This window comes from Diplotaxodon limnothrissa, linkage group LG23, assembly GCF_057381915.1.
Source record: "Diplotaxodon limnothrissa isolate DT_005_m linkage group LG23, D_limnothrissa_male_GT1.1, whole genome shotgun sequence".
In the NCBI taxonomy this organism is placed as follows: domain Eukaryota; kingdom Metazoa; phylum Chordata; class Actinopteri; order Cichliformes; family Cichlidae; genus Diplotaxodon; species Diplotaxodon limnothrissa.
Window position 1 is genome coordinate 35,248,956 of NC_140617.1, and position 18,860 is coordinate 35,267,815.

Sequence of the window (18,860 nt, forward strand, 5' to 3'; positions counted from 1 at the left end):
AAATTATGGCGGGCGACAGTCATAGCAAAGAGATGAAGCACTTTTGAAATATGGGGAAAGCCAAAAACTACGCTTCCTCCATTTCCGTAACATTGATTCATTAATGTTGAATTCTCTCGCAACTGTTCTATTCCCATGTTGTTGCAGTATATTAATAACTAACCTCGTATTGTGGATGAGTAATAATCAGTTGTTCTCCTGACTGAAGTTTGGCCCGTGTATAGCATCTTGCTATGCGATTGCATTTGTCCCTGACCACCAGAATCCCTCACGTTAACTTTTAATGAGTGGAAAAAAAGTTGGCGTTCATCCTCCAGCTTCACTATGCTAATGTTATGCTAACATAGCTGTGTCGCTAGCAATCACATAGCACATCATTATATACCAGATAATCCAACTTCAGTGTTGCCCTATCATATATGTATGTGCTCTTAATCTGAAAGGTATAAATACGGAAGTGTGTGTTCAATAAATGTTGGCGCAGAGGAAGGCGTGTGCCTCTGATGTAAAACTCTAACAAGGTGTATGTGGTTTATTCCTCCATGAGATGTGCGAGTTACCACGGTATTTTTGCCCTAGAAAATGGAACATCCAACAGGTTATGGGCCCAGAAGGGATGTGGGAAGCCGGTGGAACAGTCTGTGCTTCGACGGAGATGAGAGAAACTACGAATTGTGGGAAACAAAGTTCCTGGGATACATGCGGCTACTTGGGCTAAAGGCCGCCATTTTGGACGAGCCCGGCGAGTCGGAGGAAGAAGACAAGGACTTGGGCTACGTTCACACTGCAGGCGAAAGCGCATCAAATCAGATTTTTTTGACCCTATGCGACCCATATCCGATCATGGTGTGACAGTGTGAACGGCACAAATCCGATATTTTCAAATCCGATCTGGGTCACTTTCGTATGTGGTACTGAATCCGATCAGTACCACATACTGAATCCGATCCGATGTCTCAGAAAGCGACTGCTGTGTGAACGGTCAAGCCGCATTAAATCCGTCTTTTACGTCACTGATACAAGACAGACGCCAATTATCAGCGCCAGAGAAGACATCGCGAACGCTTCCTGGCCATCCGGTGAAACTGCTGGGAAGACAACGTTGGAGAAAAGTTAACATTTTATTTGTACTGCATAACCTGCAGATTCTGACAGAAATCTGCAACTATCCTTTGAAGCACCGCTCCTCTAAAACAGCAATGAGGATAATTATTAGGTTATCTACATTATTATGTAAATAACAAAATAACTTAAAGCAAAAATCGGGAAACATGAAGTCCGAAGTCTTTATATTAAGGCCATCAGTCAAACAATATAGTTTGTTCTGGGTCTAAACAGAGCGCGTTGTGTATGACGTCTTCTTTTGCGCATGCGGGCCGCTTTGAGCGTTCACACTAGAGCGCGTTTGCTGTCGCATTTTATTTGTAGTGTGAACGAGCAGACAAAAAAATCGGATTTGATCAAAAAAATCGGAATTGAGCATTAAGACCTGCAGTGTGAACGTAGCCTTGGATGAAAAGAATGAAGTAGCTTATGCAGAGCTAATCCAAGTATTGGATGATAGAAGTCTTTCACTCGTGATGAGAGATGCCAGGGATGACGGACGGAAAGCGTTGGGAATTCTGAGAGAGCACTACGCCGGTAAGGGGAAACAACGTGTGATTAGCCTGTATACGGAGCTAACGTCGCTACAGAAAACGCCCAGCGAGAGCGTCACAGACTATATGATAAGGGCTGAGACTGCCATTACAGCTCTGAGGAATGCAGAAGAGACATTAAGTGATGGACTGCTTATTGCAATGGTGTTAAAAGGGTTGCCTGAATCTTTCAAGCCGTTTGCCATACATGTAACCCACAGTGACAAAGCAATGACATTTAGTGAATTCAAAGCTAAATTAAGAAGCTACGAGAGCACCGAAAAGGCCACATGTTCTGAAGACAATGTGATGAAGGCAAATAACTGGAAGAAAGAGAGAGACAATGCAGAAATCATATGTTACAACTGTGAAAAAAAGGGTCATATAGCACGTGAGTGTTACACAAAGGCCGAAAGGAAAGAACAAAAAGAGAAGCAGTGGTGCGGTTACTGCAAAAGCTCAACGCATAAGGACAGCGACTGTCGCCGACGAAAGAAGATTACTGCTAAACACGTAACCGATGCAGAAGATCATAGTTTCGCGTTCAAAGCTAAAGACTGTGGAAATCAAGGGCTGAAACAGAGAGGCCTAATGGTTGATACAGGGGCCACTTCTCACATTATTACGGACATTCAGAGATTCAAAAGTTTTGATGAGACATTCACACCTGGAAGACACTTCATGGAGTTAGCTGACGGGACGAGGACGAGTGGGGTCGCACTGAAGAGGGGAGATGTGGAGGTCTATCTACAAGACAGCGAGGGACGAAAGGTGAAGGCGACACTGGAGGGAGCCCTTTACATTCCCTCTTACCTGCAAGATATCTTCTTGGTCCAGGCGGCGACGGCTAAAGGAGCCTCAGTAACCTTCAAGAAGGGCTGCAACCAGCTTATCCATAAGAACGGGACAAGGTTTAAGATAAGTGAATATGAACGCCTATACTATTTGAACAGTGTTACATCTGATCATTATGTTGACAACGACGAATGCAATGGCTGTCATGATGTAGAAACTTGGCACAAAATCCTCGGCCACTGTAACTATGAAGACTTGGTTAAACTAGAGAACATTACCGAGGGTATGAAAATAAAAAGGTAAAGCTAAACATTACCAAGATTGTGAAGTGTGTATAAAAGGGAAATTTATCCAAACCAGGAATAGAGAGCCTGACGAAAGAGCAGAAGAAGCATTAGAGCTAGTGCACACTGACTTAGCTGGACCGATAGAACCAGAAGCTAAAGACGGGTTCAGGTACACGTTAGCATTTACTGATGATTACTCAGGCACAATGTTTGTGTACTTTTTAAAGGCTAAAAGTGACACCGTAAAAGCAACTGAAAGATTCTTGGCAGACGTCGCCCCTTATGGGCAAGTAAAGAGAATCAGGTCAGACAATGGAACTGAATTTACATCTAAAGAGTTTCAGACATTGTTAAATAAAAACACGATAAAGCATGAGACATCAGCGCCGTATTCACCTCATCAGAATGGGACTGCCGAGAGACAATGGCGAACACTTTTTGAAATGGCACGGTGTATGTTGATCGAAAGTAACCTGCCAAAGAGATTATGGACTTATGCTGTTATGACTGCCGCAGTAATTCGTAATAGGTGTTACAACAGACGCACAAAGCAAACCCCTTATTACATGCTGACAGGAAAGAAGCCAGACATGTCGAGGATGGGGATTTTTGGATCAGTTTGCTACGGTTACGGACACAACAAAAAGAAGTTAGATGCGAGATGTGACGAAGGAGTTTTTGTGGGTTACGATAAAAACAGTCCGTCATATCTAGTCTACTACCCTAAAACAGGACGAGTTCTTAAACATAGGTTGGTTAAGTTCCTCACTAAAGGTGTAGTTGAGCACCAAACCCAGACCACTCAGGATGATGACGATGGAGATGATGATTTGACTCCAGGGGACATCTTGAAGTACCCCGCTAGAATGGACAAAACAGGGAATGACCAGAGATCAAATGAAAGTATGATCCTGGAACCTGAAAGTGACATTCAGGACAATGTCATAAATGACACACAAAACTCAGACAAACAGAGTGACAGAACAGAGTCTGAACGATATCCTAAACGAAACAGGAGAAGGCCAGATTACCTGAAAGACTATGTCCAAACTGCAGAAGACGACCAAACATCGCTGACTGTAGATTACTGTTACAGGGTGATGTATAACATACCAAAGACATTTGAAGAAGCTATGCAGTCATCGAACTCTAAGTGTTGGTCAGATGCTATGGAAGATGAAATGAGATCCTTGAAAGACAATAATACGTTTACTCTAACCACGCTGCCAGAAGGTAAAAATGCAGTGGGAGGGAGATGGGTGTATGTGATAAAAGAGAACCCGAATCGGACTAAAACATTTAAAGCAAGATATGTTGCTAAAGGCTATAGCCAAGTTCAAGGCATTGATTACAAAGAAACCTTTTCGCCGACTGCAGATATGACATCAGTGCGTACTCTGATGCAATTAGCAGTACGGTACAACTTTAAACTCCATCAAATGGACGTGAAGACTGCTTATTTGCACGCCCCAATCGATTTTGAGGTGTATATGCAGCAACCAGAAGGTTTTGAAGTAAAATCAGACACGGGTGAAAAACTGGTCTGCAAACTAAACAAATCACTATATGGTTTGAAACAATCTGGCAGGAACTGGAATAAGATGTTACATGACCATTTATGTGAAAAAGGTTACAAACAAAATCCTGTAGACCATTGTGTATATTCCAGACAGACAGCGAGTGAGACAGTGATTCTTATCATCTGGGTTGATGATGTAATCATAGCTGCCAACAGTGAAGACGCTATCAGAAACGTGAAACAAATGTTGAATGAGAAATTTAAAATGAAGGATCTTGGTGAGCTCAAACATTTCTGGGTATTGACTGTATACAAGAGAACCATGAGATAAGACTAAACCAGACACGGTACGTCACAAAAATCCTGGAAAGGTTCAAAATGTCTGACTGTAAGCCACGTTCTACTCCTTGTGAACTCAAAAATGACTTTGATGCACATGGTGAATCAGCTGATTCAGGAAAATATAGAGAATTAGTGGGCAGTTTGATTTACCTAATGACATGTACAAGACCAGATTTGAGTTGGATAGTGAGCAAACTGTCACAATCCCTATCTGAGCCAAAAGAGCATCATTGAACAGCAGCAAAACATGTATTACGTTACCTTAAGGGGACACTAAACAAAGAGCTGTGCTATAAAAGGACAGAAGGAAACCTAAATCTTATAGCATACAGCGATGCAGATTGGGCCACAGATTTGAGTGACAGGAGAAGTACAACGGGTTATTGTTTTGTACTATCCAAAAATGGGCCAGTGATCTGCTGGAAAACCAGGAAGCAAGCTACAGTAGCTTTGTCAACGTGCGAGGCAGAGTACATGGCGATGGCCGCCACAGTACAAGAAAGCTTATACCTCTCACAGCTACTTAATGGCATGGACATTAAAAGGCAATATTCACCAGTTACCATTCTTGCAGACAATCAAGGTGCAATTGCATTGTCCAAAAATCCTATAAACCGTCAAAGATGTAAACACATCGACGTCAAGTATCATTTTATTAGGTCTGCTATAACTGAGAAGGAAGTACAAGTTAAATATTGTGCAACAGAAGACATGGTAGCAGACATCATGACTAAGTCTGTAAGTAAAGTGGAAATAGATAAATTTACGCATATTTTGTTTGGAACATAAATGTTGATATGTGAATATCATGTAAATATGTATATCATGTAAATGTGTAATGTACAGTGTTAAGAGCAAGTGGGGGTGTTGCCCTATCATATACAGGGAGTGCAGAATTATTAGGCAAATGAGTATTTTGTCCACTTCATCCTCTTCATGCGTGTTGTCTTACTCCAAGCTGTATAGGCTCGAAAGCCTACTACCAATTAAGCATATTAGGTGATGTGCATCTCTGTAATGAGAAGGGGTGTGGTCTAATGACATCAACACCTTATATCAGGTGTGCATAATTATTAGGCAACGTCCTTTCCTTTGGCAAAATGGGTCAAAAGAAGGACTTGACAGGCTCAGAAAAGTCAAAAATAGTGAGATATCTTGCAGAGGGATGCAGCAGTCTCAAAATTGCAAAGCTTCTGAAGCGTGATCATCGAACAATCAAGCGTTTCATTCAAAATAGTCAACAGGGTCGCAAGAAGCGTGTGGAAAAACCAAGGCGCAAAATAACTGCCCATGAACTGAGAAAAGTCAAGCGTGCAGCTGCCAAGATGCCACTTGCCACCAGTTTGGCCATATTTCAGAGCTGCAACATCACTGGAGTGCCCAAAAGCACAAGGTGTGCAATACTCAGAGACATGGCCAAGGTAAGAAAGGCTGAAAGACGACCACCACTGAACAAGACACACAAGCTGAAACGTCAAGACTGGGCCAAGAAATATCTCAAGACTGGTTTTTCTAAGGTTTTATGGACTGATGAAATGAGAGTGAGTCTTGATGGGCCAGATGGATGGGCCCGTGGCTGGATTGGTAAAGGGCAGAGAGCTCCAGTCCGACTCAGACGCCAGCAAGGTGGAGGTGGAGTACTGGTTTGGGCTGGTATCATCAAAGATGAGCTTGTGGGGCCTTTTCGGGTTGAGGATGGAGTCAAGCTCAACTCCCAGTCCTACTGCCAGTTTCTGGAAGACACCTTCTTCAAGCAGTGGTACAGGAAGAAGTCTGCATCCTTCAAGAAAAACATGATTTTCATGCAGGACAATGCTCCATCACACGCGTCCAAGTACTCCACAGCGTGGCTGGCAAGAAAGGGTATAAAAGAAGAAGAACTAATGACATGGCCACCTTGTTCACCTGATCTGAACTCCATTGAGAACCTGTGGTCCATCATCAAATGTGAGATTTACAAGGAGGGAAAACAGTACACCTCTCTGAACAGTGTCTGGGAGGCTGTGGTTGCTGCTGCACGCAATGTTGATGGTGAACAGATCAAAACACTGACAGAATCCATGGATGGCAGGCTTTTGAGTGTCCTTGCAAAGAAAGGTGGCTATATTGGTCGCTGATTTGTTTTTGTTTTGTTTTTGAATGTCAGAAATGTATATTTGTGTATGTGGAGATGTTATATTGGTTTCACTGGTAAAAATAAATAATTGAAATGGGTATATATTTGTTTTTTGTTAAGTTGCCTAATAATTATGCACAGTAATAGTCACCTGCACACACAGATATCCCCCTAAAATAGCTAAAACTAAAAACAAACTAAAAACTACTTCCACAAACATTCAGCTTTGATATTAATGAGTTTTTTGGGTTCATTGAGAACATGGTTGTTGTTCAATAATAAAATTATTCCTCAAAAATACAACTTGCCTAATAATTCTGCACTCCCTGTACAAAGACCCGAAAGAAAAGCCTAGAAAAGAACAAGCAGGATTAAAAGAAATGGAGCAAAGATGCGAGCAACTCGAGAAGCAAAATGCAGAAACAAACGATCAGTTGAGAACCCTTATCCTGGAGAAAAAAGCGCTCATGGAAAAATACCTGGAAACGAAGAAAAGAGGCTTCTGCTGGTTATTCAGATGATTTAGCCTCGTCCTCCTCCACCTGTGATCCATCTTAATTTTCACCTCTCCTGTCCTCCCTCTCCCTTTCTCTCCTAACACATATTCCCTACCTTCTTAATCTTTTTTTCACCCTCACCCCCCAACCAGTCCCAGCAGTTGACTGCCCCCTCCTGAGCCTGGTTCTGCTGGAGGCTTCTGTCCGTTAAAAGGCAGTTTTTCCTCCCCACTGTCGCCTAGTGCTTGCTCAGAGGGGATTGTTGGGGTTTTCTCCCCCCCCCTCATTTACTTGTTTTAATTTTTTCTTTACTTTTTTCAACTTATGTAACAAAATAATAAACCAATTGAATTTATCCTTTGAGTATTTTTCATCTAATCTTTACAGAATTAAGCTCTGTCTTTTATTTGCTTGTTAAAACTCCATAAATGGTGAAGTAAAAACCCTGGGATATGGTTTTAAACATTGAAATAGACTAACCAACTAGTCTAAAACTAAGAAACACTTAAATATTATGTTAAATTGAAAACAGTTAAAAAGAAATATCCCCGTTCAAAAATGTCATGTGATAATCTCATTGGTTTATGGAGTGATGATGACATCATCACTCCTGGAGGGAAAAAGGCGCACAAAAGTGGCAGGCAGACGAAGAAAAAACAGCATAATGATACTTTTACGTTTTGAAATCTACAAAGGTTTGCACTGTGAGAATCAACTTGTGAGAACTGTGACTAATCTTCATGTGTGTGTGTAAAAAAAATAAATGAATAAAGTGAATAAAGTGTATAAAGTGTGTGGCGAGGGGCTAGTTATTCTGAGAAACCCTACTGCAATAAATGAGGGACCACTGTATATACTTTCTCTTTGAGTCTCCAGGTGAAGGCACAGCCATGAAGTCATCCACTAGACAGTCCCAGATGGCCGTCGCTACCTGGGGGATGATCTGGCTCACCGTGGACACACCGACTCTGTAACTGAACGCGATGGTCCTGAAGGAGTCCCTGGTGGCAAGGAACCTGGACAAAATTGTTCAAAATTAGTATTATGTGTACTGCAGTTACAAAATACATTATTCAACCTCCAAAATACTTTTGTGATGTCAGATTTAAATTACAAAACATAAATCTTACATTAAACATTTTGTAATTATAAGGATAATTACATAATATATATTAGATATAATATAAAACAGTCAGTTGTGTTTTGTTTTAACTTTAACATATCATAATTTGATTGGTAGCAACTTTTACCACTACAGTGAGCCAATCACTCATAATTCCTAAACATGTCAATCAGGTAGCAATGAAGTAAGACATTAATAGAAATAAAGAGTTGTACGTAGCCTTTTCCTTGCATAAATCATTGCTAATATTTTTGAAAAATTAACCTGTGATAAGACAGCATATCAAGATAGAATATGCTGGATAGAACCATATAACTAAAGATGAACCAAACTGTTCACAGTTTTATCTAACTCTCAGTTTTAAGAAAGGCTGGTGACCCCTGTTATAGAGTCTGACAGCTGCAGGGATTATATACAAATATTCAACTATACCAGAATTAAACCAGGTCTAAATAAAAAAAAAAAAGGAGTGAGTATCACTACAAAGATTAACCCACAGTGGTCCTCATACCACAGTTTGATATCAGCAAACACCGAGAGCATACACTGATACGACACCACAGCCATGCTATCAATGCAAACACTGATAATAGCATAAATCGAATTAAATCAGGTCTTGATGAGACCTTTTGAGTATCACTAGAAATATTATAAACAGTCGTCTCCATACCACAGTTTGCTATCAGTAAACACCGACAGCATTCACTGTTAGCATAGCACATCCATGTTAGCAGTGTATAAACGATAGTTTAGCATACATTAGCACAGGCATCAATAAAGGACTACCGTATTAAACACTTTTACTAACCGCAGGCAGACGGATAGGCGACAGGGATTGAGCGCCTGTAGTTGGTGTCTAAGCGGGCGATGCTTGAACCAATGCGGGACAGCAGGTCCTCAAACTGGGCGAGGGAAAGACGGTGGTACCGCTGAAAGCGGCCGTCATCCAGGCGTAGCTCCTGGACCAAATGGTGAAACTCACCAAACTGCTCACGCTTCTGGAGGACCTGATGGACCCACCGAGGTACGGCGAGGGCGGCTTAACAAATGACAGCATTTGGCATCCTTTTAAAACACACATACCTAGTAAAGATATAAACCTCACTGTGGCACATATATAGTCATTTTAATATTTCGAATCAAAAACAGTTCTTATTTAATTCAGTGACAGCAACGGGGACAAAGCTATTTTTATAACGCTTTGTCCTGCATCTCGGGAAATAGAAACCTCCGTTCTGAGGGAAGAAGCTGAAATTCACCCCTTAGACGATGGGAACCATTTTTAAGGATTGATAAAGCCATCCTCTGTACCTGCTTAGAGTACAGGGAGGCTAAACAAGACTGTGGCTCACCTATCAGACGACTGGACCATCTCACTATCTGATTTAGAGAGTTTTTCTCTGTGACAGAGGTCTGACCAAACCATGCCACCAAACAAAAGGATAAAACAGACTCAATAAAAGAACGATAAAACAAAGTTAAAATTTTTTGGTCAGTGTGGAAATGAGCAAGTGTCCTAAGGCAATAAAGGTGCTGGTGACCCTTTTTACAAACTGATTTTCAATTTTGATCAAAGTTCAGTTTTTCATTGGTTATGGTCCCAAGATATTTATATGATTGTACTTGCTCTATTTTCTGACCTTTAATTAAAGTGACTACGTCCCCATTTTGTTGTTTCCTAAAATCAATCACCATGTCTTTTGTTTTAGATATGTTCAGCTGGAGATAAGACTCCTCACACCACTGAACAAAGTCAACAATGACTGGACCGTGGTTAGTTTCACCCTCTTTCAGTAAGCTGACAGTAACAGAGTCATCTGCATATTTAATAATGACCCTGTTTTCATGTCTGCTCTGACACATATTTGTATAGAGAATGAATAATAAGGGCGACAAGACGCACCCTTAAGGAGAACCTGTAGAGGAGAACACTGGGTCAGACAGAATCCCATTTATTCTCACTCTTGACCTGTCAGTTAAAAAATCAAAAATCCAGCCCACCAGGTTTTTCCTGATGTCAAACTGTTCTAAAAGTCTTTTAATTAAAATATGGGGCTGTATTGTATTAAAAGCTGAAGACAAATCAATGAAAAGAAGACTTGCAAAAGTCCCTTTACTCTCTACATTTTTAAGAATCAGATTTAGTAAAGTCAAAAGTGCGTCTTCCACTCCTCTATTGGGCCTATATGCAAACTGCATTGGATCCAGCTGATGTTCAGTCTCTTTCATAATCACATTTCTGATGATTTTTTCAAAGACTTTCATTACAACTGAAGTGAGGGCAACAGGCCTGAAGTCATTTAGAATTTTTGGACGACTAGATTTAGGGATAGGAACCACGACTGCTTCTTTCCAAAGAGAGGGCACATGTTGTGTTTGCAAGGATTTATTAAAAATAACCTGAAATATAGGACTGAGTTCGTCAGGACAAGATTTAATTAGGCGGCCACTAATATTATCAGGACATCACTGAGTTCAATGATAAAGTGCTGAGTATCTCTCAGTTTCTGTTTCAGTTCCAAAATATCCTCGCTAAAATCAGAAGAACTAAAACGAGCATAAAACATATTTAAAGCATTTGCAAAATCTCTGTCTGAATTAAAACCATCTAAAATGATCTGACTGCTGCTCTGGGGATTTTGAAACCCTGCTATGGTTTTCATATAAGTCCAGGCAGACCCAAAATTTTATATATCTATATATCTATATCTATATATGTATATATAGATATAGATAAATATATATCACACTCAGTAGAACACAAGCTGTATTACTCTACATCCTCCACTAAAGGGAAGCAGAGACCAAGAGATAGAACTGAAAGCTCAGGCGTGTTGACTCTTCTGTCAACTTAAATAGGTTATATCGTTGATGTTAGTTAAGCAGATTAGACTGAGAGAAATATATAATAAAAATGGAAATATTAATAGATTTACAAATATTGTTAGGAATAGCATTTAGCTCACAGAATGCATAGTCTTGTTTTAGTAAAAAGTTAACAAAAATAAAAACAAATAGATAAAACTGTAATGTTCATCCAAACATGCTGCAGCGATTCTTTTTTTCTTTCAAAATAAAAGTCCAACAACTTTACTATAATAAGTGTTTTATGTTGTACATGTGCTAAACTCGCAATAGCCTATATGTTAAATAAGTTCAATAAAATAAAAGAAAGTATGACCAAACAAACATCTTGATAAGATCAAAACTAATCAAAAAGAAAAATAATTTCAATGAAAGTAAAATAACTATTTATTTAAGAGCCAGTGGTTGCTAAAGAAAAATGTCACCATGATTGTCACACATTCACAATGGCAAACAAGTACTTAGTGGTCAGATTACCCTGACGAGAATATGTATTTGATGATTATATTTCTACTTAAGTTAAATGTGAAATCCAATCTTACACAAACAGGCTAAACTGACTACTTCTGACCCATACCTAAATATTTCTTACGTGTGAGTGGCCGAAAGAGCTCACACGGTGGGAACTGCTCTATAAACATATTGTATTACATATTTCTGCTTTTTCCTGAGCATGAACGCATTAGAGGCATTCCCGTTATCATTTTGAATATGAATATATAAATACGCACATTCTTTTCCCAGTTCTCGGTTACAAATAAAAAAACAATATGGAAAAGCAAGCTTGTGTTATTATTTTCTTTTCTATGTAGTGTACGTGACAGGTGTGTGACAGGGGCACCACTATCTGCACGCGCTCACATCCGTCAGCTCGTTGAATCCACATGGGACAGATGTTTTCCTCGCGAACGCGCAGTGCAGAGCGCGGCGGTAAGTGCACTTTTGAGCTGCAGCACGAGCACTGGTCTCGTGACCTCCACTAGACTAGTAATTAGAGTCCAGGTGCGGCTATCTGTCACAAAGTCGCGAATCGGAGCCTGATGTGAATATTCCGTCTCCTACGTCTCGTCCAGACTGTGCGCAACATCTTTCTGTCAAGTGTGTCAGCTCTGACACAAACCACTTCCGGCAAACACTTTCGAAATAAATCTCATCTCTTGTTTGGGAACTAACTTATAAGGCTGAATTAATTAGCAAATACCTACTGTTGCTCGGTTAAAACTACCTACCTAAACATGGCTTGTTAAATCATGTCAGCAAACTAAGGGGCTAAAGCTACATATTATTATTACACAGCCTATTGTAGCCAATGTATAGGAAAAAGGAAAAACAGTATTTAAGTGCTTCTAGGCGAGGGCGGGTTAACGTTAACCATTTCATCCCCCCAGTATAGGTCAGTTTATAACAATGTGTTATAGCGTAGGTTCAGTGGCTTTAATGCTTTAATCTGAAGTGCTACAGTAGCTAGCAACTGCTACTTATCATATTAAAAAAAGTGAAGTAAAAAGAAGTACAATATTACCCTCAGAGATGCTGTCGAAATAGTGAAAAGCACAGCCAGGAAATAAAAAAAAAGGATGCTTCAAAAAGTAGCAAATCATTTGTGGAGCAGACTGTAGTCTAAAACAATAATAATAATAATAATACATTTTATTTAAATAGCGCCTTTCAAAGCACCCAAGGACACTGTACAACAGATTAAAAACTGGAAATATACACAATGATAAAAATAGAAGATAAAAGTTAAAACATACAGAAATTTAAGAATAGGCAATTTTAAACAGATGAGTTTTGAGGGTGGACTTAAAAAGAGAGAATGAACTAATATTTCTGAGGTCCGGGGGTAGGGAATTCCAAAGTCGAGGGGCAGAGCAGCTAAAGGCCCTCCCTCCCATTGTGATCAGACGAGCAGAGGGAACAGAGAGAGAAAGAGAAGATGAAGATCTGAGGCAGCGGGATGGGAGCTTCATCTGTAATAAGTCAGAGAGGTACGGTGGAGAGAGAGAATGAATAGCCTTGAATGTATACAGAATTATTTTAAAATGGATGCGAAATTTGACCGGGAGCCAGTGAAGTTGCTTCAGGATTGGGGAGATGTGGTGGGTAGAAGAAGTCCTAGTAATAATACGGGCAGCAGAGTTCTGGACACGTTGGAGCTTGTTGATAGATTTTTGTGTAAGGCCAAATAATAATGAGTTGCAGTAGTCAATTCTAGAGATAACAAGATTATGGATGAGAATGGCAGTGGCGTGAGGTGTGAGGAAGGGGCGGAGGCGATTAATGTTACGGAGTTGGAAATATGCTGCACGTGTAATATTATTGATATGTGAGTTAAAGGATAATGTGCTATCGAGAATGACACCCAAGCTTTTCACAGAGGGAGAGATAGGGACCAGCGAGTTATTGATGGTGAGAGAGAAATTGTTAATTCTGGATAGCAGTCGTTTAGTGCCAACCAGAAGAAGTTCCGATTTATTGCTGTTGAGTTTAAGAAAGTTGGAGGAGAACCAAGAATTAAGTTTAGCTAGACAGAGGATGAGGGAGGGTGGAGGAAGAGTAGAGTCAGGTTTGGTAGAGAGATAGAGCTGGGTGTCATCGGCGTAGCAGTGGAACTGAATATTATATTTACGAAAAATATGTCCGAGTGGAAGAAGGTAGATGATGAAAAGAAGGGGCCCGAGGACAGATCCCTGGGGCACCCCAGTGGATAAAGGAGAAAGCTGAGAAGTGAAGGATTTTAATTGAATGAACTGAGTGCGGTCAGATAGGTATGATTTAAACCAGGCTAGTGGAGTGTGAGAGAGACCAATAGAAGCTAATCTGCTAAGGAGAATGGGATGAGAGATGGTGTCAAAAGCTGCACTCAGATCAAGAAGGATAAGGATGGAGAGGAGACCAGAATCAGCTGCTATAAGAAGGTCGTTTGTTATTTTTATAAGAGCAGTTTCAGTGCTATGTAGAGGACGAAAGCCAGACTGGAACTGTTCGTAAAGGTTATTATCAGTTAGGTGAAGATGGACTTGTGAAGCAACTATTCTTTCAAGGATTTTTGAGAGAAATGGTAGATTGGAGATAGGACGAAAATTATTAAAGTTGTTGGGATCTAGACCAGTTTTTTTCAGAATTGGGGTAATAGCAGCAACTTTGAAGGAAGCAGGAACAGTTCCAGTGGTGAGTGAAGAGTGAATAATAGCAGATATGAGGGGAAGGAGAGGGAGTAAGCAGGCTTTGACGAGGACAATAGCATGATGATAGTTAATTGATATCAAATAAAAGAGTATATGAAATATTCAACGTTACTGTCTATTTTTAAACCAAAAAAATTTTTTTTCTCCAATACGGTTCAAAAAAGGCTTTTGTTTTGAAATGTACAACTTCTAATTTCCGGTACGATTTCGCCTGATTGTATGTAACTTGGCGCAACTGGCTCGGCACCCTGTGAGAAGTCTCCCTCCTTGTCTGTCTCTGGGTCTCTGTCTGTTTGCAAGCCTGCGCTTCTCACCCAGGTGAGACATTTGTGGAGTGCCTCAATGGAACCGCGACCCCCCACCGAGAAGATGACAGAGCCCACACCGCCAGACTCCACCACTGTCCCGGACCCGGCTGTAGTTGTGGACCCCACGGCGGTAAACGGACGGTGCGAGCAGGCGGACTCTATACAGCAGCAGCCCAACACAGAAAATCACGCAGAGGGCTTTAAAATGGACCAAGAGATGAAGATAAATGACAGCATAGACGACAGAGGTAGGCGGCTTGAATTTTGTTTAAAGTTTCTCTGGATGCCCCGTGGCCAAGACACACACCGTGCGTAATGCCGTGTAGACCGGTGCTTGTTTTACTGTACACGCACTGGAAATACACTTTAATTCATTCAACTGTAGCCTGCTCAAAACATTTCCCTAAATTTTGCCCCCAGATGTTCCACACTGTCCGTGAATCATGTATGATTTCTGAGGGAAAAGGCTGCTTCATAACTGGACTGTGTGGTGACCAATATGCATGCTAAATTATTCACAGATCTGCGTAGTAATGCAGTGCAGAATGTGCAAACAGAGTGTGCAGACATCTTACGTGAAATAGTGGTGCCTGCAGATTCTGTAAATGAATCAGTGGAGGCTTGTCTTTGGGAAGGCTGATGACCACAGGCAGCATTTAAACAGTAGCAGGTGTTTCACAGCTTAAACCAGCACACTGTAGCTTTTCCTGTGCATTTTCTGACATTCACTTTCACCAGGTTTGTGAAGACGTTTTGCATCTCATTAATAGAGGCTTCATCACTTCTAAAACAACCAGCGGAGAGCCTCGGGTAACACCCCCTAGATATAGCTGTCCCCTTTGGAAGTGATCTCAAAGCTCTTTAACCTACTATAGGTCATGTGACGTGTCATGTGAGTCAACGTGTTATTAAAAAGGTGTGGGTCCGTACTCTCACTGGGGCCAACTAAGTGAGACACCATCACCCCATCATCATGTGAGCTACTGAGGCAAGGTGTGAGGGGAGGATTGAAATGCCTGGGAAGAAATCTCAAGACTGCATAAGCCACCACCTCTGTTCTACACTGCTCAGTCACAGCGGATGTAGATGGCCTCCTTTACTCCTCTCTCAAACATAAATTCGAACATTGTCATCTTCGAAAGATCATTCTTTCTCTTTTAAGTGCAGGTGTACAACTGAGTCTTGTCCTGTTCACTCCAAGTTGGTGTTCAAGTGGTTGGTGGGAGTAAAAGAGTAGGTGCTGGTTTGTGTGAATGGCTTTCAGTGTTGAGGCTTCTGTCCTCCTCAGTGATCACAACACAGTCCAGGAATGATAACTATTGGAGAATCCTTTAATATTAGGGTTTTTTTATGTTATACATAAAATAAAATGTACATCACTTGACACGTATCTTAATTTTAAGACTCATATACAGTGGGGCAAAAAAGTATTTAGTCAGCCACCGATTGTGCAAGTTCCCCCACTTAAAATGATGACAGAGGTCAGTAATTTGCACCAGAGGTACACTTCAACTGTGAGAGACAGAATGTGAAAAAAAAAATCCATGAATCCACATGGTAGGATTTGTAAAGAATTTATTCGTAAATTAGGGTGGAAAATAAGTATTTGGTCACCTCAAACAAGGAAAATCTCTGGCTCTCACAGACCTGTAACGTCTTCTGTAAGAAGCTTTTCTGTATAAAAGACACCTGTCCACAGCCTCAAACAGTCAGACTCCAAACTCCGCCATGGCCAAGACCGAAGAGCTTTCGAAGGACACCAGGAAAAGTATTGTAGACCTGCACCAGACTGGGAAGAGTGAATCTACAATAGGCAAGCAGCTTGGTGTGAAAAAATCAACTGTGGGAGCAATCATCAGAAAATGGAAGACATACAAGACCACTGATAATCTCCCTCGATCTGGGGCTCCACGCAAGATCTCATCCCGTGGGGTCAAAATGATCATGAGAACGGTGCGCAAAGATCCCAGAACCACACGGGGGGACCTGGTGAATGACCTGCAGAGAGCTGGGACCAAAGTAACAAAGGTCACCATCAGTAACACACTACAACGGCAGGGAATCAAATCCCGCAGTGCCAGACGTGTTCCGCTGCTGAAGCCAGTGCATGTCCAGGCCCGTCTGAAGTTTGCCAGAGAGCACATGGATGATACAGCAGAGGATTGGGAGAATGTCATGTGGTCAGATGAAACCAAAGTAGAACTTTTTGGTATAAACTCAACTCGTCGTGTTTGGAGGAAGAAGAATACTGAGTTGCATCCCAAGAACACCATACCTACTGTGAAGCATGGGGGTGGAAACATCATGCTATGGGGCTGTTTTTCTGCCAAGGGGACAGGACGACTGATCCGTGTTAAGGACAGAATGAATGGGGCCATGTATCGTGAGATTTTGAGCCAAAACCTCCTTCCATCAGTGAGAACTTTGAAGATGAAACGAGGCTGGGTCTTCCAACATGACAATGATCCAAAACACACCGCCCGGGCAACAAAGAAGCATTTGAAAGTCCTGGAGTGGCCTAGCCAGTCTCCAGACCTCAACCCCATAGAAAATCTGTGGCGGGAGTTGAAAGTCCGTGTTGCTCGGCGACAGCCCCAAAACATCACTGCTCTCGAGAAGATCTGCATGGAAGAATGGGCCAAAATACCAGCTACTGTGTGTGCAAACCTGGTAAAGACCTATAGTAAACGTTTGACCTCTGTTATTGCCAACAAAGGTTATGTTACAAAGTATTGAGTTGTATTTTTGTTATTGACCAAATACTTATTTTCCACCCTGATTTACGAATAAATTCTTTACAAATCCTACCATGTGGATTCATGGATTTTTTTTTCACATTCTGTCTCTCACAGTTGAAGTGTACCTCTGGTGCAAATTACTGACCTCTGTCATCATTTTAAGTGGGGGAACTTGCACAATCGGTGGCTGACTAAATACTTTTTTGCCCCACTGTACAGGAGAGCATAGAAGTCTGGGTGTGTGCCATCACTTCAAGTGAAGAACAACTTTTTCCTTCACAAGAGTGTGAAACAAAAACAAAACATATTTACAGATAGACATAGTTTGTAACTGTATGCATCCAGAGAGAGGACATTCGAGTAACAACACCATCAGTAGCAGATGAGGGCATAAATAGCATTAGTACATGTTACTTTGCAAATTAAGCCACTCTAATGGTGGATAGCAGCGATATCTGGCCTTATAGATCCCGCATAGTAGAGCCATTTTCCCCAGGGGTTTATACATTTCTCATACTCTAAATTCACTAAAAAAAGTAATCTTTTCCATCTTATAAATCTCTAGTGTTACATTAATCCAGCTGTTTAAGGTTGGTGGATCCTGTGTTAGCCATCTTTTGGTCAGTGCCTTTTCACTTTCAGCCAGCAGGACACCAAGTAAGTATTTATCTGTACCCTTTATGTCTGAGGTTATGTATCTAATATTTGTTTTAAAAACAAAACAAAATTCAAACTTGGTTGTTTAGATGGATAGATTGTATTAGCCTGCGAACACTGATCAGTGATCACATGATACACATCATCATGAGTTTATCAGTCAGTTTCATATCATCATCATCAGTTTATCAGCAAGGCTTTGTAGCATCTATCAACTCGGTGCTTTACTTTTCCAGCCTCTAACATGGCTGTTTACAATACTGTCTGCAATAATACAGAGAAAATCAACAAGCAGGTGATCTCCTCTGGGAACGCCTTTGGTGAAAGTGGGAAGGAAAAACTCCCTTTATTAGGCTCCAGGCTCAGATTAGATTTTCCACCATATTTCGATTCAGTCTTGAAAAAAGCTCCACTGCACATCACCTGTTTCATACCAAACAGCAGATACACACAGTCAAAGTGTTCACAAGATAAGTTCATAAGATGATGACAAAAACAAAAGTTGCTTTGTCAGTATATAATTTAAGTGGTGGCGCAATCATGAGCACTGCTGAATCCCAGCAAGAAGGGTCTGAGTTCAATCCCCCATCTGCCTGGGACCTGTCTGTGGGAGTCTTCTCTGGATCCTCTTCTCTTTAGGTAAATTGGTGTAAGTGTTAGCCCTGTGATAGACAGTCCTGTTATGCTTATTTTCAGTTTTATGTTTTTATGATTGGACTCTACTAGTGTAGCTTTGCATTGAGTTAAATTCAAAATAGTCCAGATTAATCTTATACTGGACCTTAATT

The 18,860-nt window shown here is 41.0% G+C and overlaps 1 protein-coding gene across 1 annotated transcript in view; it reads left to right on the forward strand.

Moving 5' to 3' along the window:
* The first annotated feature begins 14,711 nt into the window (after positions 1 to 14,711).
* Positions 14,712 to 18,860, forward strand: part of LOC146608604 (transmembrane protein 163a) — a 29,239-nt gene continuing 25,090 nt past the window's right edge. The window contains exon 1 of the mRNA XM_085348264.1: positions 14,712 to 14,925. Coding sequence (XP_085204390.1) covers positions 14,712 to 14,925 — 214 coding nt within the window. The remainder of the gene's footprint in view (positions 14,926 to 18,860) is intronic.